This window comes from Malania oleifera, chromosome 10 (assembly GCF_029873635.1).
Source record: "Malania oleifera isolate guangnan ecotype guangnan chromosome 10, ASM2987363v1, whole genome shotgun sequence".
Taxonomy (NCBI): Eukaryota; Viridiplantae; Streptophyta; class Magnoliopsida; order Santalales; family Ximeniaceae; genus Malania; species Malania oleifera.
In genome coordinates this window covers 12,184,977-12,201,509 of record NC_080426.1, presented here as the reverse complement: position 1 = coordinate 12,201,509, position 16,533 = coordinate 12,184,977, and the positions used below count along the sequence as shown (strand labels likewise).

General features: G+C 38.0%; 3 protein-coding genes across 10 annotated transcripts in view; 2 read left to right on the top strand and 1 right to left on the bottom strand.

Annotated features, from left to right (window-relative positions):
* LOC131167083 (uncharacterized protein YKR070W-like) overlaps positions 1-4,209 on the top strand; it is a 33,788-nt gene extending 29,579 nt beyond the window's left edge. For 4 of the 8 annotated variants that reach the window (XM_058125874.1, XM_058125875.1, XM_058125872.1 and 1 more), the window contains exons 10-12: positions 410-617; positions 758-804; positions 3,759-4,209. In XM_058125874.1, coding sequence (XP_057981857.1) covers positions 410-617; positions 758-804; positions 3,759-3,798 — 295 coding nt within the window. In that variant the 3' untranslated portion in view covers positions 3,799-4,209. Of the gene's footprint in view, positions 1-409; positions 618-720; positions 805-3,758 lie in introns of all 8 variants that reach the window. The other 4 variants (XM_058125870.1, XM_058125871.1, XM_058125876.1 and 1 more) reach the window with 1 other exon arrangement.
* A 1,038-nt stretch (positions 4,210-5,247) lies between these two features.
* Positions 5,248-9,118, top strand: LOC131167082 (leucine aminopeptidase). Its single transcript, XM_058125868.1, has 4 exons — positions 5,248-6,701; positions 7,263-7,496; positions 7,575-7,901; positions 8,628-9,118. Exons 1-4 carry the CDS (start codon positions 5,721-5,723, stop codon positions 8,922-8,924), a joined length of 1,839 nt encoding a protein of 612 aa, XP_057981851.1. The 5' UTR covers positions 5,248-5,720; the 3' UTR covers positions 8,925-9,118.
* Positions 9,119-14,908: 5,790 nt separating this feature from the next.
* Positions 14,909-15,860, bottom strand: LOC131167081 (large ribosomal subunit protein uL10c). Its single transcript, XM_058125867.1, has one exon. The coding sequence runs from the start codon at positions 15,751-15,753 to the stop codon at positions 15,079-15,081; it is 675 nt and encodes a 224-aa protein (XP_057981850.1). The 5' UTR covers positions 15,754-15,860; the 3' UTR covers positions 14,909-15,078.
* Positions 15,861-16,533: the final 673 nt, after the last annotated feature.

Here is a 16,533-nt window from a genome sequence, read left to right as displayed (position 1 = left end):
ATTTTGTTGTAAGAATTTTGGGTTTGTTTTATTGTATTTAACCCTGCGCTTTCTCTTACAATTTGGTTGAACATATTAAGGTTTGCCCTCGTATGATGCTAAGGAATAAACTAATGTTTCTTACAGCTGTTGGCCTTTAACTAAGGGAAAAAAAAATTAAAATATTTGGTTCCTAATGCACCTGTTCTTGTCCATTCTGGGATTTTAGTGAACATTTTTAATTTGTTTTAATAGAAACTTCTTCAAAAGCTGCAGCATGAAAAACAGTATGGGATTATATCCCTCCTGCATAAAACATGTGAAATATGACTTGAGGCATTACAATGCACCATCTGAACTGTTCATAAATTGTTTTGATATTTTTGAATCATGATTTGTTTGGCAACCGTTTTCTTTTGGATACATGCAGAATACATGGTAATGCTCTTGAATATATTTCTTTTGGGAAACCAAATTCATCTGTATTCAAGAATGCTGAATCCATATTGAGACAACTTCTACTCCCTTCTTGTCTGGAAGGTCATGTTGTGGATAATGGAGATGACAGATCACATACTTTTAAAACCCTCTACATGATTGGGGACAATCCCTTAATTGATGTCAAAGGAACACTACAGGTTTGTCTATTCCCTGTGATTATGCCCTTTTGTTAATATTAAGATTTGCATTTGTTATATTTAAATAAATCAATTGATCTTTTGGCTTACTGAGTGTAAACAGACCGGACCACCATGGTTTTCTATTTTGACAAGGACAGGTGTTTTCAGGGGAAAAGAGAATCATGCAAAGTTTCCAGCAGACCTGGTAAGTTGATTTATAAAATCTAGAAGACGCATATCATATTTATGTTTGCAACTAATATTTAGCACATAGCTTTTATCTGATTATGCAGATGAGATTTAGGTGAGATTCAAAATGAAAAAAAAACGTTCAGTATGCATTATACTGTATTATGTATTTATGTATGTATGTATGTATATGTGTGTGTGTATATATTAAAAAAATAAGACTCAAAAAAGTTAACGGGTGGACAGATTAAACACTACATTTTCAGCTTGTCATTTGAAACCATGAACTTTATTCAAGCTATGGTTCTGTGTCTTTCCCGTAATTTACTTGCCAAAGATATTGCTATCAAGTTGGTGACAATAGTTTAAACCTGGCTTTTGCGTTTATAGTTATGATTTGCTTTGTAACTCTTTTAAGTCAATGTCTACATTTAAGAAACCCATAATATAATATATGATTTTGATATGATGCTGGTGGGCATGGCTTCCCTGTTTCTGCAGCAAAGATGAGTTTGTCATTTTCTAGCTGCATCAACTCTTTTAAGTATATTTTATAATTTTAGGTGTAATCTCAAGAGGAGGAGAGGAGTGAATTGGATATTTAAAAATTTCGAGGTCAATAGTCCTATTTTCAGAAACACAATCAGAGTTACCCAACTAGTCTTTCTAATTAAACAAATTAATTCAACATATATAAGAGAAACTAAACAATTTATACAAGTATCACAGTTCCAGTATATCTCAATCAATCACAATGTAATATCCAAGAAGTCAAGCAATGATACTAACATGAATGTAAGCATGCAAATACTGGAATGTAAAGAGGATAAGGAAAGAGTGATACAATGTTTTTATCGAGGTTCGGCCAATACCGCCTATGTCCCTGCCTCAAGCTAATCAGTAGGAGGATTCTACTAAAGGCTCACTTAATCGGGCGGGGCGATGCCACTTGCGCTTTCCTTACGGGATGGAGACTCCTAGCTCAATTACGGGGCTGAGGTACAACTAATTTTTCTTACGGGGCGGAGACACCTCAGCTCAATTACCTGGACTGAGCCACAACCAATTCTCCTTATGGGACAAAGGCACCCGAACTCAATTACTAAACTGAGCCAAACTGTGCACACTTTCCAAGATGGTGCAAATCCTAGCTCACTTAATCGGGATCAAGCCAAACCGAGACTCTTTACAGGACAAGTCTCCCTCTTTCGACCACAACTCGAGAATACAAATATGATAAAGATTTTTGTACAAGTAAAGTGCTTATTCAACAAGCATGTGTACAACAATAAACACAATGCACTTTAGTATGATGGGAGTTTAAACTCAATAGAGTTTATATGAAATCTCTCAAAAATGTATATATGGAATCTTGTGAGAGATAATGAACAATAATGAACAATGATTTCTAAGTGTATATCAAAGATCTTTGAATACTCAAGTAATATCTCCAAAAATGTTTTTCAATTATAAAGAGTAGGAGATGATGATAATTAGCTTTTCAAAAATATTTTCAAATAAGCACAAAAACTAGCTTTTGAATCTTGCAATGAGTGTGCAAAGATTCCCAAGCTGTTAAGAGTTTTCACAACAATATTTATCAATGAAATAGTATGGAAAAAACTCAAGCTCACTCTCTAATAAATGATTTTCAAATATGCATGAATGGGGGAGTATAAGTTATACAATAAATGCATATGATGCTCACAATAAAGACTATTCATTCTCACTTCAAATCTCTTTCTATAATGATAAAACAATGAATATGGGAAAGAGATTGAACGCATGCTTGAGTTTCCTTGAGTTTTTGAGAGTATATGAAAATATAGCACAAAAACTTTAGAGAAAAATTTAAGCTAATGAAAAAGTGCTAATTATGCTTTGAAATGGGATATTTATAGAATTCCCAAAAAATCTAACCGTTAAGGACACAGTGGAAATTTTCTAATTTGTTTAATTAAAAATTAACCCCATTTTAACGCTGAAAATTTACCAAACCCGAGAGGTTCGATCGATTGGAGAAGGTGCCGGTTGGCTAACCTTCCTTTAAAATTTGAAATTTCTAAAGGGTTCGGTCGGCTGAGTACAGTGTCGGTCAGTTGGTCAAGGCGACTTCCAAACCTTCGTAGGTTCAATCGACTGGGCTTAGGTTCGGTCTGCCGACCCTTGAAGGCCGGTCGGCTGAGCCTCTTTTAAGGCACAAGGGCCAGTCGGCTGAGGCTTCAAAGAGTGGACAATTTCAAATTGCCGGTCGGCTGAAGAGTTTTTAGTTCAAAGGGCCGGTCGACAGAGCTTTTAAAGATCAGACTAAAAACATGGTCGATTGGCTGAGGGTAATCATGTATAAAGTGGGCTGGTCGACTGAGACAATATAATATTGCTCAAATAATGGCCGGTTGACTGAAGTGTTTTGAACACTCAAGGGTTGGTCGACCGGGGCTTTTTAGAATTAAAGATTTTGCCCTGTTTTGTCCTTAAACCTTTTCAACCCTGTGTGAATAAGTTATGACATTTTAATTTGAAGGGTTTTGAATCCTACGATCAGTCTATGGTCTTTGAGCATTCATTCCCATCATGCATGATATGCATTATTACAGACCAATTCTAAATTAAATGCAATTGCAAATAAATAACATGTCTTCTTTCTTCTTTGCTCTTCAGTTTTCAATGGAATATGCCAAAATGAAGTAGTCTTTAAGTACCTTATGGCTTCCATTCTCCTTTTCCTTACGTGTGAACTGGAATATAAGCCTATCCAAGTACTAGGCACACACATGAGAAACTAGGACTTTGTCAACATCAAAATAGGAATCGGACTCAAAAAGTCAACGTATTTAATTTGTAATTGAAAACTTGATGTATTGTTCATGCATTTGCCCCGTTCGAATCTAGCTTGAAGTTGAAGAATAACCTTAAGATGGAATTTTTATTAAACACCAATTAAACTCATCCCATTGCTTGGTAATGCAGGTTGTTGATACTGTTGAAGAAGCAGTTGATTATATTTTGAGAAAGGAGGGCTGTTAGTTTCTTCAATTTTTAATACTTTGGTTACATGAAGGAAACTATAAGCAGAAAATTGAAGGCGGACATGGGACAGGGAAATTTGAAGTAGAAAACTGTTGGCAAATTTGTGAAATTAAATTAATCAATTGGAATCTAGTTTAATTTCCTTTCCTTTTCCTTTTCCATTTTGTCTTTGTTTTCCTTTTTTTGATGAACGAACCCTAAGCAATAGGCTGAAATGCTCTTCCACCCTCTAGCCGCAAACTGAGCGAAGAAGTTGTCTTTCTTGTGTTTGTGCTTGTTTGTGTGAGCAAAGGCTTTAGATGGCCACTCCACCCCTGCAAAGAATGCGTGAGCAAGTGCCTGTATTTGTGCCCTGCAAATTTATTAAGTGGAGAAGTTTTCATAGTTCAAATTTATAAAGATGCCAAAGGCACGGGCCACATGACAGATTGACAGACAGGTAAGTGGGATTCACACTGTTTCATTTAATTAATTCCTAATGGTGATGTGTAGCATAGATGATTTGTTTTTCATCAAAACAAAGGAGAACAGAGGAAATATTACTCTCCTAGACAATCAAAAGAGCATCCCTGATTACAAAATCATCTGTCAAAAAAGGTGAATTTGTGTGAAACTTAAAAGGCCTTGATGGAACCAATATGGTTAGGGTTGCTCCTAGCTGCAGTGGACGATGGTAAGGACCAGGTAGCATCATAAGAAATAAACCAATCAAACTTGTTGGTTGAACACAACTCGTTGAAGGCGAACAAAAGAGGTTGCTTTCTGGCCTAATTGAAATTGGGGGGAAGAGGAGTTGATCACGTTAGATTGCTTCAAAAAATAACAAATATCCTCAATGACTAGATTTGGATGCCACACAAGCTTAAAAGCTACAGAATTTCTAACTCTCCAAATGCACCAGGTGAAAGTTGCAAACTATAGCAAAAGACGAAATATTATCTTTACACATGAAAAAGGATTCAAAAGAATGAAAACACTTCCAGCAGGTTTGAAATGAAGCAAGTCTAGACCATATTGGTGAAACAAACCACACTCACTAGAAAAGGAGCATTTGAAAAACAAATGATTAACATTTTTTGCTTTCCCCCCTTTAGATATAGGAAAAAAAATTATATATATATATCAGCATCAATTCTTAACTTGTGCATTTCTTTTAATCTCATCCAAGTGGGAATAATATTAGCAAACACTTTAGTAAAGGAAAAGTTTTAATTTTTGAGGTGCTTTACATTCTTCAAACACAAGAAATTTGTTTCAATTTAAAGAGCAAATAGACTTACCCCTCAAGAGATTTAAAAGAATCCTAAGAAATCTGATTTGAATAGGTTCAAAAGAAGAAAATTAAAAGGTAGGCACTCTATTAATATTTTCAACAATTTTAATTTTATTTTTCATTTGTGATGCATATAAGTGATAACATTCCTACCATTTTTTTTATGTTTTTTTTATAATCCAAAAACTCTAATCACCATATGTCTTGATTATCATATTATAAAAATTAAATAAAACTTATAGTCTTGCATAAATTGTTAATGGTGACACAACTCACCTAAAAATTGAACAAAATCAGTTACGTGGACCATAAAACATTCAAAAAAAAAATTGAACAAAACTTATAATCTTACTTTGACACACAAATCCACGTGGCTTTTCTTTTGGTCTTTTATTCCTTATTTTCTAAAATCCTCATTAAAATTTTCCTGAGAAATTGAGCTCCGAGATCTACATTTTGCATGAAGCGGGAGTGCCAGATGCTTTCGCCATTCTAAAATTCGATTGCCAACGGATTCCACCTCCACCTCCTCCACTCTCCTCCCCTCCCCCTGATTCTTCAGCTACAGTGCCTCACTGGAACTTCAAAACCCTAGCCTAGAACTTCCGCCACTACCGTCGCAAGCTTCAATGGCACCTCTAGATCCCCACTCCTTTACCGACTCCTCCCATCCCCTCGCCACCCACGTCTCTCTCTCTCTCTACTTCGATTTCCCTTCCTCCACCATTCACGCCTCCGCCCTCCTCTCTCTACCCCGCCCTCATTCCGGCCCTCTCTTCCTCGACGCCCGCTCCCTCTCCATCTCCGCCGTCGTCGACCCCCAATCTCATACTCCCATCCCATATTCTCTCTCCTCATCACCACACCCAATCAAAGGCCACCAACTCACCGTTTCTCTCTCCAACCACTCCTCTCTCCTCCTCGTCTTCACCACTACCCCCTCTTCCTCGGCCCTCCAATGGCTCTCGCCGCCCCAAACCTTCAACAAAACGCACCCCTTTGTGTACACCCAGTGCCAGCCTATTCACGCGCGCTCTATCTTCCCCTGCCAGGACACGCCGGCGGCACGTATATGCTACGCGGCGAAGCTCAACGTCCCCCACCAGCTGTCCGCCGTGATGTCCGCCCGCCGCGTCGAGCGGCGGCCGCCGGCGCCGGGAGACGCCAACATGGCATGCGACGACTCGGTGTGGTGCGCCGAGGGAAGGGCGGTGGAGGAGTTCGTGATGGAGCAGCCGATCCCACCGTACTTGTTCGCGTTCGCAGTCGGGGAGATAGGGTTTAGGGAGGTGGGGCCGAGGACAAGGGCATATGCGGAATCGGCGCCGGCGGTGTTGGACGCAGCGGCGAGGGAGTTCGCGGGGACGGAGGATATGATCAGGCAAGGGGAGAGGCTGTTTGGGCCGTACGAGTGGGAGAGGTTTGATTTGCTTGTGCTACCGCCAAGCTTTCCTTACGGCGGGATGGAGAATCCGAGGATGGTGTTCTTGACGCCGACGGTGATAAAAGGCGATTCTAGTGGTGCTCAGGTTGTGGCTCATGAGCTTGCTCATAGCTGGACTGGGAATTTGATTACGAACACGACAAACGAACATTTTTGGTTGAATGAGGTATATAATTATTTATTATTATAATTTTCAGCATTTTCATCTTTCAACAATCTGTATTGTATTTGTTCTTTATAATATGTTCATGACCGGTGGATGAAATTTTGATAATCATTTTGTGAAAAAAGAAAATCTTTAGCATGGATTAGAGAATGCTATTGAAGATTTCATGCTTGTTTTGTTGCTTCATCAGTATACATCTTCAAAACATTTCTAGTATTTGCTTTCTTTCTGCTATTTTCTTTTAATGCAAAATTCCCTTTTTTTTCCCGTGGATTTCTTATCCTCCTTCACTCCTTGTACATTCGACTCTCTTACTTAATTTTTTTATCTGAAAAAAAAAAATATATATATATATATATATATGTGTATATATATATATATATATTTAGCTTAACACGGCTCTCTCTGTCATTACATGCTTGAGACATGTCTATTGGTCACTTTTGAAACAATTGAGGGAGGAAATGGCAAAAAATATATCCGGAAAGATTTCTAGGCTTTTCTGTCTAATTTTTTAATTATCTTCTGTTTGCGAGTTGAACAATATATGGTTCATTTCAGGGTTTCACTACGTATGCAGAAATGAGAATTGTGGAGGCTGTGCAAGGGGAGGAAAGAGCTGTACTGAATATTGGAATTGGTTGGAGGGGTTTGAATGAGGAAATGGAAAGATTTAAGGACAACATGGAGTTCACGAAGCTCAAAACCAAGCAGGAAGGAGTGGACCCTGACGATGTATATTCCAAAGTTCCATATGAGAAAGGTTTTCAGTTCCTTTGGCGCATTGAACGTCAGGTACTACGTCGGATCATTGGTAAATCGATTAGTGGATGAGAAACTGATTTGGTTGTGTTTGCATTTTTGATTGCTCAGGTTGGAAGGCCTGCATTTGATGAATTCCTCAAGAAATATATTGCCACCTTCAAGTTTCAGTCCATTGATACCGACACATTTCTCGATTTCCTGAAAGCCAATATTCCTGGCATTGAGAAAGAGATTGATTTAGAGTTATGGACTGAGGGTACTGGGGTACCTCCAGATGCATGTGAACCAGTTTCAAACATCTATACTAAGATTGTGTCACTGGCAAATGAGTTCAAGGTAGGGAGGATGCCACGGGAGGATGAAGTTGCTGATTGGCAAGGACAGGAATGGGAGCTCTACTTGGAGAACCTGCCGAAAGCTGTTGAAGCCTCGCAGGTAGTGTTTCTTCAAGCTTTTCTTCGAGCTGCTTTTTTTGTTTCTTTAAATATCTTACAAGATGTTAGACACTTGTAATTTTTTGCTACCATGGCAAAATTTTGTGCTTCTTTTCATTGATGACTAAATTAGATATTGTTTTCTACTTGTTATTTTCAATGTACTCCTTGGAGCTGGGGATGTATTCCCAGATATTTTCTTTTATATAAATATTTTTTAATTTTCTAAGAATCTGCTTCCATGCCATCTTTTGGATGCTTGGGGGATCTCGAACTAGTACCAGAAACATTTAATCTTCTGTTTGTTTGATGTGAGTTTGTCCATATCCTACCTGCTGATTAACATTTTTTCCCCTAATTTATTGATCAGTGTTCTTTTATTTTGAACTGCTTCAACGATGCTTTTGACCAATTAATATTGGATTTGATTGACAGTTGAGATGGTTTCGAATCAATGGCAATGACTTGCACATTGTCTAGATTCTGTATTGATTTGCCTAGATAATTTCCCACTCCGTGCAAGGACCTGAGTCCGACCAACCCCTGGAATATTTTTCAAAAGAAAGTTCATTCGAAGTAGTCTTATATAGCCTCTAGAGATCATTTTGTTTTGATGTTCTTTGATGAACTAATTGATTTTTTGTGCAAGATACTGGTCCCAATACAGTTGGTGAAAGGTTGTTTAATAGAGCTGGTGACCTAACAGTAATTTTGTTATTTTTCATAGATACTAGCATTGGACGCTCGCTACAGGCTTGCAGAATTTAAGGATTATGAGGTTAAGGTGGCATTTCTCCAACTGGCCATTTCATCTAGGTGCAGGGATTACTACAGCGAGGTGGAGAAAACTTTAAAGGAAGTTGGGAGGATGAAGTACCTTCGTCCGCTCTATACTGGACTCGTACAAGGCACTGGGAGGGAAGAAGAGAAGATATTTGCCAAAAGGGTGTTTGCAGAGGCTCGAGACGGGTATCATCCAATAGCTCAAGGTGTTGTGGAGTCCATCCTCTCAAAGCACCTGTAGGATGGTATACCATTATATTCTAGGACTCTTGATCACACGCAAACCAATCTCAAGAATGATGTTGGCTAGCACAGTAACTCCAATTGTTTTTTGGTATCTTGAATGATTCTGTGCTGGTGTGGGTCTGTCCTATAGTGCTGAAGTGGAAATGTGAGTTTATCCCATGAATGAGAAAGTGCAAATTTCATGTGCCATTTTTTATTTTACTCTCTCTCACTCTCGGAAGGAGGAGAAGAAGAAGGGGTAAAAAAACCAGCGCTTGATAGATGACGAAATATATGTTTCCTGTCATCATTATCATTGGTCCAAACTTATAGGAATATAAATGCCATCAGTCCAAGTTAAAAATTTTCACACACGGTTCCTCCTATTCATTTTTTATTTGTTGAAAAGCCAGTAGACAGATAATTCATTTGAAAAAGAAAAAATGACATCCTCATTCCCTGCTACTTGACTTTCTAGCTCATGCATTTACATTTTTAATATTTGTTCTTTGCTGCAAACCGACAGAACTGGTTGGTGATGTTTTCCCCTCGCAGCAGGTATTAGTTTGGTATTGCAAGATGAATGGCATACAGCATTAAGAAATTGTGGGCACCTTTTGTCGGCAGAATGGTTTAGAGAGAAATGGAGAGTAAGAGAAAAAGAAAGGTTTTTTCTTTTTCTCCATCCCACAAGAAGAAAAGGTGAAAAAAGAATAGCCCTCGAGAAAGGGCAAAAGATAAACTGAAAATATTGCTGTAAAGGAGAATTAATTTTGCTCTTTCCTCTCTAAATCAAAGAATGCAAGTATAAATTAGTTTTTTTCTTCTTCTTTCCTCTTGAAATAGATTGCAAAGCTGATTGAATCTTCAGTGTTTAGCCATAAAAAAGTGAAACGCTAGAAAATTGGAGGTCACAATTGAGATTCATTCACCAATAATTCGCTGAATACTGGGAAACTAAAAAAATTAGCCAGAAATTGTGCAGGATATTCGCCAGGCACAGTAAGGCCCTGTGCAGAACAAAACCACTTAACTGAAAAGAATATGAGCTATTTTTTTGAAAAAAAAAAAACACAGAAAGGTTGGAACTTAATGTTAACAAGTACGGAACAAGACCTTGAGGCCAATGGCTCACTTCCTGCTCTATTTTTTGTTGAGCCATTTTATTCTATTTTTCTTATTTTGGAACTCAATAAATACAACCGAAAAGGAAAGAAAAATAAAAATAGAATATTTTTTTTTATCATATTTGGTTATCAACAAAAAATAAGAAAGAATTAAAAAATACCAAATCAATCAGTCATTCTTAATATTTAATTTTTCTTAATTTTTAATCATATTAATATAATTTTTTTTTATTTGTAATGGTATTTGATATAAAAAAGAAAATATAATAAAAATAAATTTCCTTCTTGTTTTCTTTTCCTTTTCCTTTCCCCAAATAAAATTCTTGATCCAAACTAGCCCTTAGTACTTGTTTAGATCAAAAATTTTATTTCAAAAAATAGAAATAAATAAATAAAAGAAAAACAAACTCATTTTTCATTGTATTTTCTCTGTATGCCAAACACTACTACAAATGAAAATTTATTATAATATAATTTAAAATTTAAAATTTTATTCATTGAGATATTTTTATTTTTATTTTTTACTTTTCTTGATAATCAAACATAAAAAATATATAGATTTCTTAAGGGTCTGTTTGAATGAAAGATTTTACAAGAGAAAAGGAAAGGAAAACAAAGAAGAAACTCATTTTTTCTATTTAAATATAACTAAAAATTAGAAAAAACTAAATATTAATCATGCATAAAATCAGGTTTTTGTTTTTAAATTTGGTATATTTTTTATTTTCTTCACCAAAATTTATTTGGTTCAGCCTTCTTAATAGCCTACAATTTGGCAAACAATGAGAGAATTTTCACTAGGAATCAAATGGATGTGAAGGAAAACTGATAGGCACATCCAACCTCGCGCAAATGAAGAGGAAAAATAGTTCAAACCCTGTAACCATAACAAACGTATCCTGCATATATAAAACGGATCATTGGGTTAGCCAAAGGTTTCTCTCTCTTTGGCTCCGTCCCTTTTGAAAGGGCCTCATATCGGTGAGCGAAAGAAAAAATTCAAAACATATTCAACAATTCATAAAATGCATTTGTTCTGACCCCAACATGGTTACAGCACATACTTCTTAGTATAGAACAAAGGGGTTTGAAACTTTTTTCTGCCTAGGCATCCAAAAGTCAAGTAGTTAAGGTACTGTATCAGGTCAGCGAATACTCAATTGGGTTGTTAAACGGCTACAAGCAAAGACAAATTCCAAATGATTACATCACCTAATAAACACTACTACAACATTTGATTTTCATTTCCCTTTTTTGATACACAAGACCGGAGAATAAGAAAATCCTCCTAGAACAAAAGAGCAAAATTAGAAAAACCAAAAAAAAAAAATTAATACAGAACAGTAAACCAATCACACTGAACATCCTCAACAGACATTCTCTTGAAGCAGCCACAGCAATGTACAGCCCATGATGAAGCAAAATATTAAATCAAGAAGACTTCTTCCCTTTAACGACACAAGTGTTTCTTTCCATCCAAACATCATACAACCCACATATCCAAAGGGCTGATCTGTCCTTGCTCCTTCCAAAATCTGAACAAAAATAGCCAACATATCCGCCACTAACTGAACAAACCCAACTTTCCCGATAAAACCAAAGAGTCTAATCCAAACCCACCAGGAGAAAGAACAAATTTGGTTTTCCCAAACATCATGACTCATGATTTATAAATTGAGAATAGCAGCACTTTTTACCCAACATCTGTCACAAGGATTTGACTTTGTTCCATTAACAGCCACCTAACCTCATGTTTGGTTTGCAAAAATATTTACAAACCAATTATGAAACATGATGTAATCTAACAGCCAGCCACAGTGTAAGCATATAGTATTTTAAAATTAAAAGATGAAGTTACTTTAAGGTAAATGACCATATAAGGTGGCATTCAGTTGGCATCTTTAGGACAGGAGTGGAACCAAAATGCAGCCTCTGATTGCCATTCCTACATTTGGTTTCAAATAGTAGGAATGAAATTTCATATGGCATCACGGTTCTTGCGAACGGAATCGTGATTCCTGTTCAAATGGAGAGGAATGGCTTTTATTCCACGGAATTGATTCTCATTTCAAGTTTTCTAAAATACCCTTGCCCTTACCATTACGCATTCCCCTTACCCATTCATCATAGTCAACAACCCTGTCCTGCTGATCTAATCTCCCTCCTGAACTATGGCCTGCAACTCAACATCACAGCAACGTCGACATGGCAGCAGCTCAAGCTCCTAGTTGACCTGCAACGACAAGCTATGCCCTCCGACGATAAGATCACACCAGCAGGTGTCTAACCCGCACACCCCATCCCCCTCGAAAAAAATAAAAAAAAAACATCCACTAAACACCCAAAACCAAATCCAATCCAATCCAATCCAAATGCATATGCCGTGTTGCTGTCATAAGGAGGGATGAGCCACCATCACCAACATCTATCAGCTTTATCAGTCACACTTCAAGGCAAAAATAAATAAATAAATAAAAACAAAACGGTAAACCAATCACACTGAACATCCTCAAAAGGCATTCCCTTGAAACAGCCGCAGCAATGTACAGCCCATAATGAAGCAAAATATTAGACCAAGGAGACTTCGTCCCATTAAAGACACAAGTGTTTCTTTCCATCGAAACACCCTTCAAACATCATACCACCCACATATCCAAAGGGCTGATCTGTCCTTTCTCCTTCCAAACTCTGAACAAAAATAGCCAACGTATCCTTCACCAACTGAACAAACCCAACTTTCCCCAATAAAACCAAAGAGTCTAATCCAAATCCACCAGGAGAAAGAACAAATTTGGTTTTCATAAACATTCTGACTCATAATTTATAAATTGAGAATAGCAGCACTTTTTACCCAACATCTGTCACAAGATTTTGACTTTAAAAGCCACCAAACCTTCTGTTTGGTTTGCAAAAAGTTTTACAAACCAATTATGAAACGTGATGTAACAGCCATGGCGTAAGAATATAATATTTTAAAATTAAAAATGACGTTACTTAAAGGTAAATGATCATAGAAGATGGCGTTGGGATGACAGAATTAAGACAGGAATGGAATCAAAATGCAGCCTCTGATTTCCATTCCTACATTTGGTTTAAAATAGTAGGAATGCAATTCCATACAGAATCACGGTCCCTGCAACTGAAGGAATTGTGATTCCAGTTCAAATGGACAGGAACGGCTCTTTATTCCATGGAATTGATTCTCAAATTTCAAATTTTATAAAATACCTTGCCCTTACCATTACGCATTCCCCTTGCCCTTTCATCATAGCCAACCACCCTCTCCCGCTGACCTAATCTGCCTCCTGACTATAGCCTGCAACTCGACATCACAGCAACTCCGGCGATGTCAACACAGCAACTCCAGCTCCTAGTTATGGCCAGCGACAATGAGCTATGCCCTCCAATGACAAGATCACAGCAGTAGGTGTCTAAACCCCTCCCACTCCCAAAAAAAAAAAAATATCCTCCTTCAAACACCCAAAACCAAGTCCAATCCAATCCAAATGCATATGTCGTGTTGTTGTCACAAAGAGGATGAGCCAACATCACCAGCATCTATCATCTTTATTCCCTAGAAAGAAATTTGAAAATTAAAGGCGCGTCACATAGTTGGAGCCTAAATCTTTCTTAGAAGCCCAAGATCTTCCTAATACATGTCCGATATGGGATCATGAAAGATTCTCCTGTTTGATCTTTGACGCCCTCATCAAAGTGGCGCAAACCTTTATATGGAACCTATACCTCTATGCAGGATCCACCCACATGACAATACCCCTAGGGTGGCTCTAAACACCAAATGTAATGGTTTGAGCTCAACTTCAGTGGGGTATTGTCTGCTTAGATCCATTAGTCTCACGATTTTTGTCTTATGAAGGCGTTTCACATAGTTAGAACTCGATCCATCCTTATAAGACCAAGATCTCTCTAACACACATCTAATGTGGAACCGTGACATTGTACCATTCCATGTTGATTGAAATACATGAACTTATACACTGTTATGTGTTTAAAATGGCTGGCACTGTTGTTTTCTTTAACTATTATATCCAAATACTATAACTATTTCATTCCCATCTTACAATCTATGAACCACGGTTAACCGCTCTTGTGTGTGGTAGCCTCAACCCAGTCATTGAGCAAAGGATATAAAAATAGTTGTCACATATATTTTCGCCAAAATGCACCTTCATGAATCATGATAATCCACAAGTTATTATTTACAATATCAGAGCCTCCATTGCATTACTTCAACAAGACAATACATTGCCCTTGACATAGACCAAAGTCCATTTTCAGAAACCCAAAAAAGCAGCAACCACAACTGATAAAACGTTCCTTCCCCATTCAACTTGCATCAATCCAATATTGAACACATGAATAAGTTGGAACATTGGAACAGAAAATTGACAAGTACAGAGAGAAGAAAAATGGAATTGGTCCTGCAGTGTCCTTATGGGAAAAGCAATCGCCACACACACTCCAGGCATCTCCTTGCAATTGAAAAGTTCATATCAAAGATAACCAGTAACCACACAGGAACGGTGTGGAAATAGTTGATTGAAGAACATGATCACATGATGACAAACCATATTTAGGATGTGCTCTTTGAGACACAAACTAACTTGTCCCCACTCCACCAAGGTATATCTAATGTCACAATATTTCAACCTTATCTCTCTCTCTCTCTCTCTCCATTTTTCAAAATATTTAGCCTAGATTCCAGAAAACCCAGCGACTACCCACTTGTTCCCTTTTAGTTTGAAGGATAAACGCAACGCTGTGAAAGTTACTAATCGTTTGATTACATAAATCAACATACATTCAGAAACTAAGAACAAAGATGATCGCATTACAGATTAGAAACATGATATACTGTGAACGAACTTGCATTTGGATTTCAATATTAGAAGTGAACAAAATTTTACAGAATGCTACAAGCTCCACGCGAACCGTCAAGCTCAAAAATTACTAAAAGCACAAACTCGGTTACAAAAAATTCAATACACTTACAACTTCCGGGAAAAAAAAGAGAAGCTCCATCTATCCGTCACCTTCTTCCAACTTCTTCACATAAGCCTTCAAGACCAAAACCAAATCCCTCGCCGGCGCCTGAATTGTCCCCACCAGAGCAGAAGCAGGGCTCTTCAACGACCCCAAGAGCTTTGCGTAAAGCTCCGCGCGGGTCGGCATCGTCTCGAGCGCCTTGAACTCCTCAGGCGCGTAAAACTTGCCCTCGAAGACACCTCCTGTGAAATCGTTATCCTCCAACTTCTTCTCCTTCTGGAAAGTCCTGTACGGCTTGATCGCCGTAGGAATCTCCTCGGTATGCACGAACAGCCACGCGTTCATGCCCTTCAGGCAGGGCTCCAGCGCCTCCCAGGGGGTCCCCTCCACGGCCTTTCCGACGAGCGTGTTCTTCGCGACGAGGAGCTTCACCGATTCCGGCAGCGAAGATCGCAGTTCCTGGAATTGCTTGACGGTGAAGCCGGTGTACTTGAAGCCAGCGACGAGGTAGCAGTTTTCGAGCTGGGTCTTAACGGCTTCTACAGTTTGCTCCTTCTTGGTGCGGCTAATGGCGGCTCGGATTGAGGATTTAAAGGGTCTGGCTATGGGGGTGTGATTGTGGATGGGGTTGGGGAAGCAGGTTAGGGTTAGGGTTTGGGTTTGGGATGAAGGGGGTTTGGAGGAGGGGGTAACGAAGAGGGAGGCTTCCATGGTGTCTGGGAGTGAGGGGAGGAAGAAGATGGAGATTTGAAGGTTTGAATGAGAGTGGGAGTCTGTGGGCTTATCTCATCGCCGACTGCTGTTGGGATAATGTCAGAATCTCCGTATATAAACGTCGTCATTTTTATTTTTACCGGCGACTTCTTTAACTGACTTCTAGCAGCGGCCGAGTCGCAGAGACGCTAATTTTAAAACGATGTCGTTTTGACTGTCTGATAAAATTACCACAACATTTTTTTTTCTGAGAAATTTTGTAGTGATGGTAATGTTACGCATGTTCAGACCAACCTGATGTGAACTAATCTGAAAAAATCAATTTAATACCAACAAACGCATGATTGAAAATGGTAACCTAAAAGGTGGCATTATCTTTAAATTGTTTTTTTTTTTTTGTTTTGGTAAAACACATTCACCTTTCTTAAATGATTAAACTCTCAAAAATATCAAATTTTATTAATTCCTTAAATCTTATCCTAACCTTAAAGTGGTGTCTGAAAAGTCCAGTTCAAAAATCTACTCAACTAGATTTGGCTTATGGATGAAAGAGAAATCTAGAGAGAGAGTGGGAGAGCGTGAGAAGAAAAAGCGGAGAGAGGCACGAGAGATAGAGAGGGCATGCATTGGGAGGGGATGAATTAAATCGAAATTGAAAAGCAATCGGATTTTAATTTGAAATCCAATCCATCAAATTGCATTTAATGCAATCATATATATATATATATATATATTTAATTCAACCAATTCAATAGTATTTAATTAATTAGTTACTAA

Bases quoted from the DNA above. Each gene is read 5' to 3' on its own strand.
- LOC131167082 (XM_058125868.1), top strand. From the start codon at position 5,721: ATGGCACCTCTAGATCCCCACTCCTTTACCGACTCCTCCCATCCCCTC. The intron at 6,702-7,262 runs GTATATAATTAT...GGTTCATTTCAG, and splicing joins AACATTTTTGGTTGAATGAG to GGTTTCACTACGTATGCAGA. The intron at 7,902-8,627 runs GTAGTGTTTCTT...TATTTTTCATAG, and splicing joins AAGCTGTTGAAGCCTCGCAG to ATACTAGCATTGGACGCTCG.
- LOC131167081 (XM_058125867.1), bottom strand. From the start codon at position 15,753: ATGGAAGCCTCCCTCTTCGTTACCCCCTCCTCCAAACCCCCTTCATCC.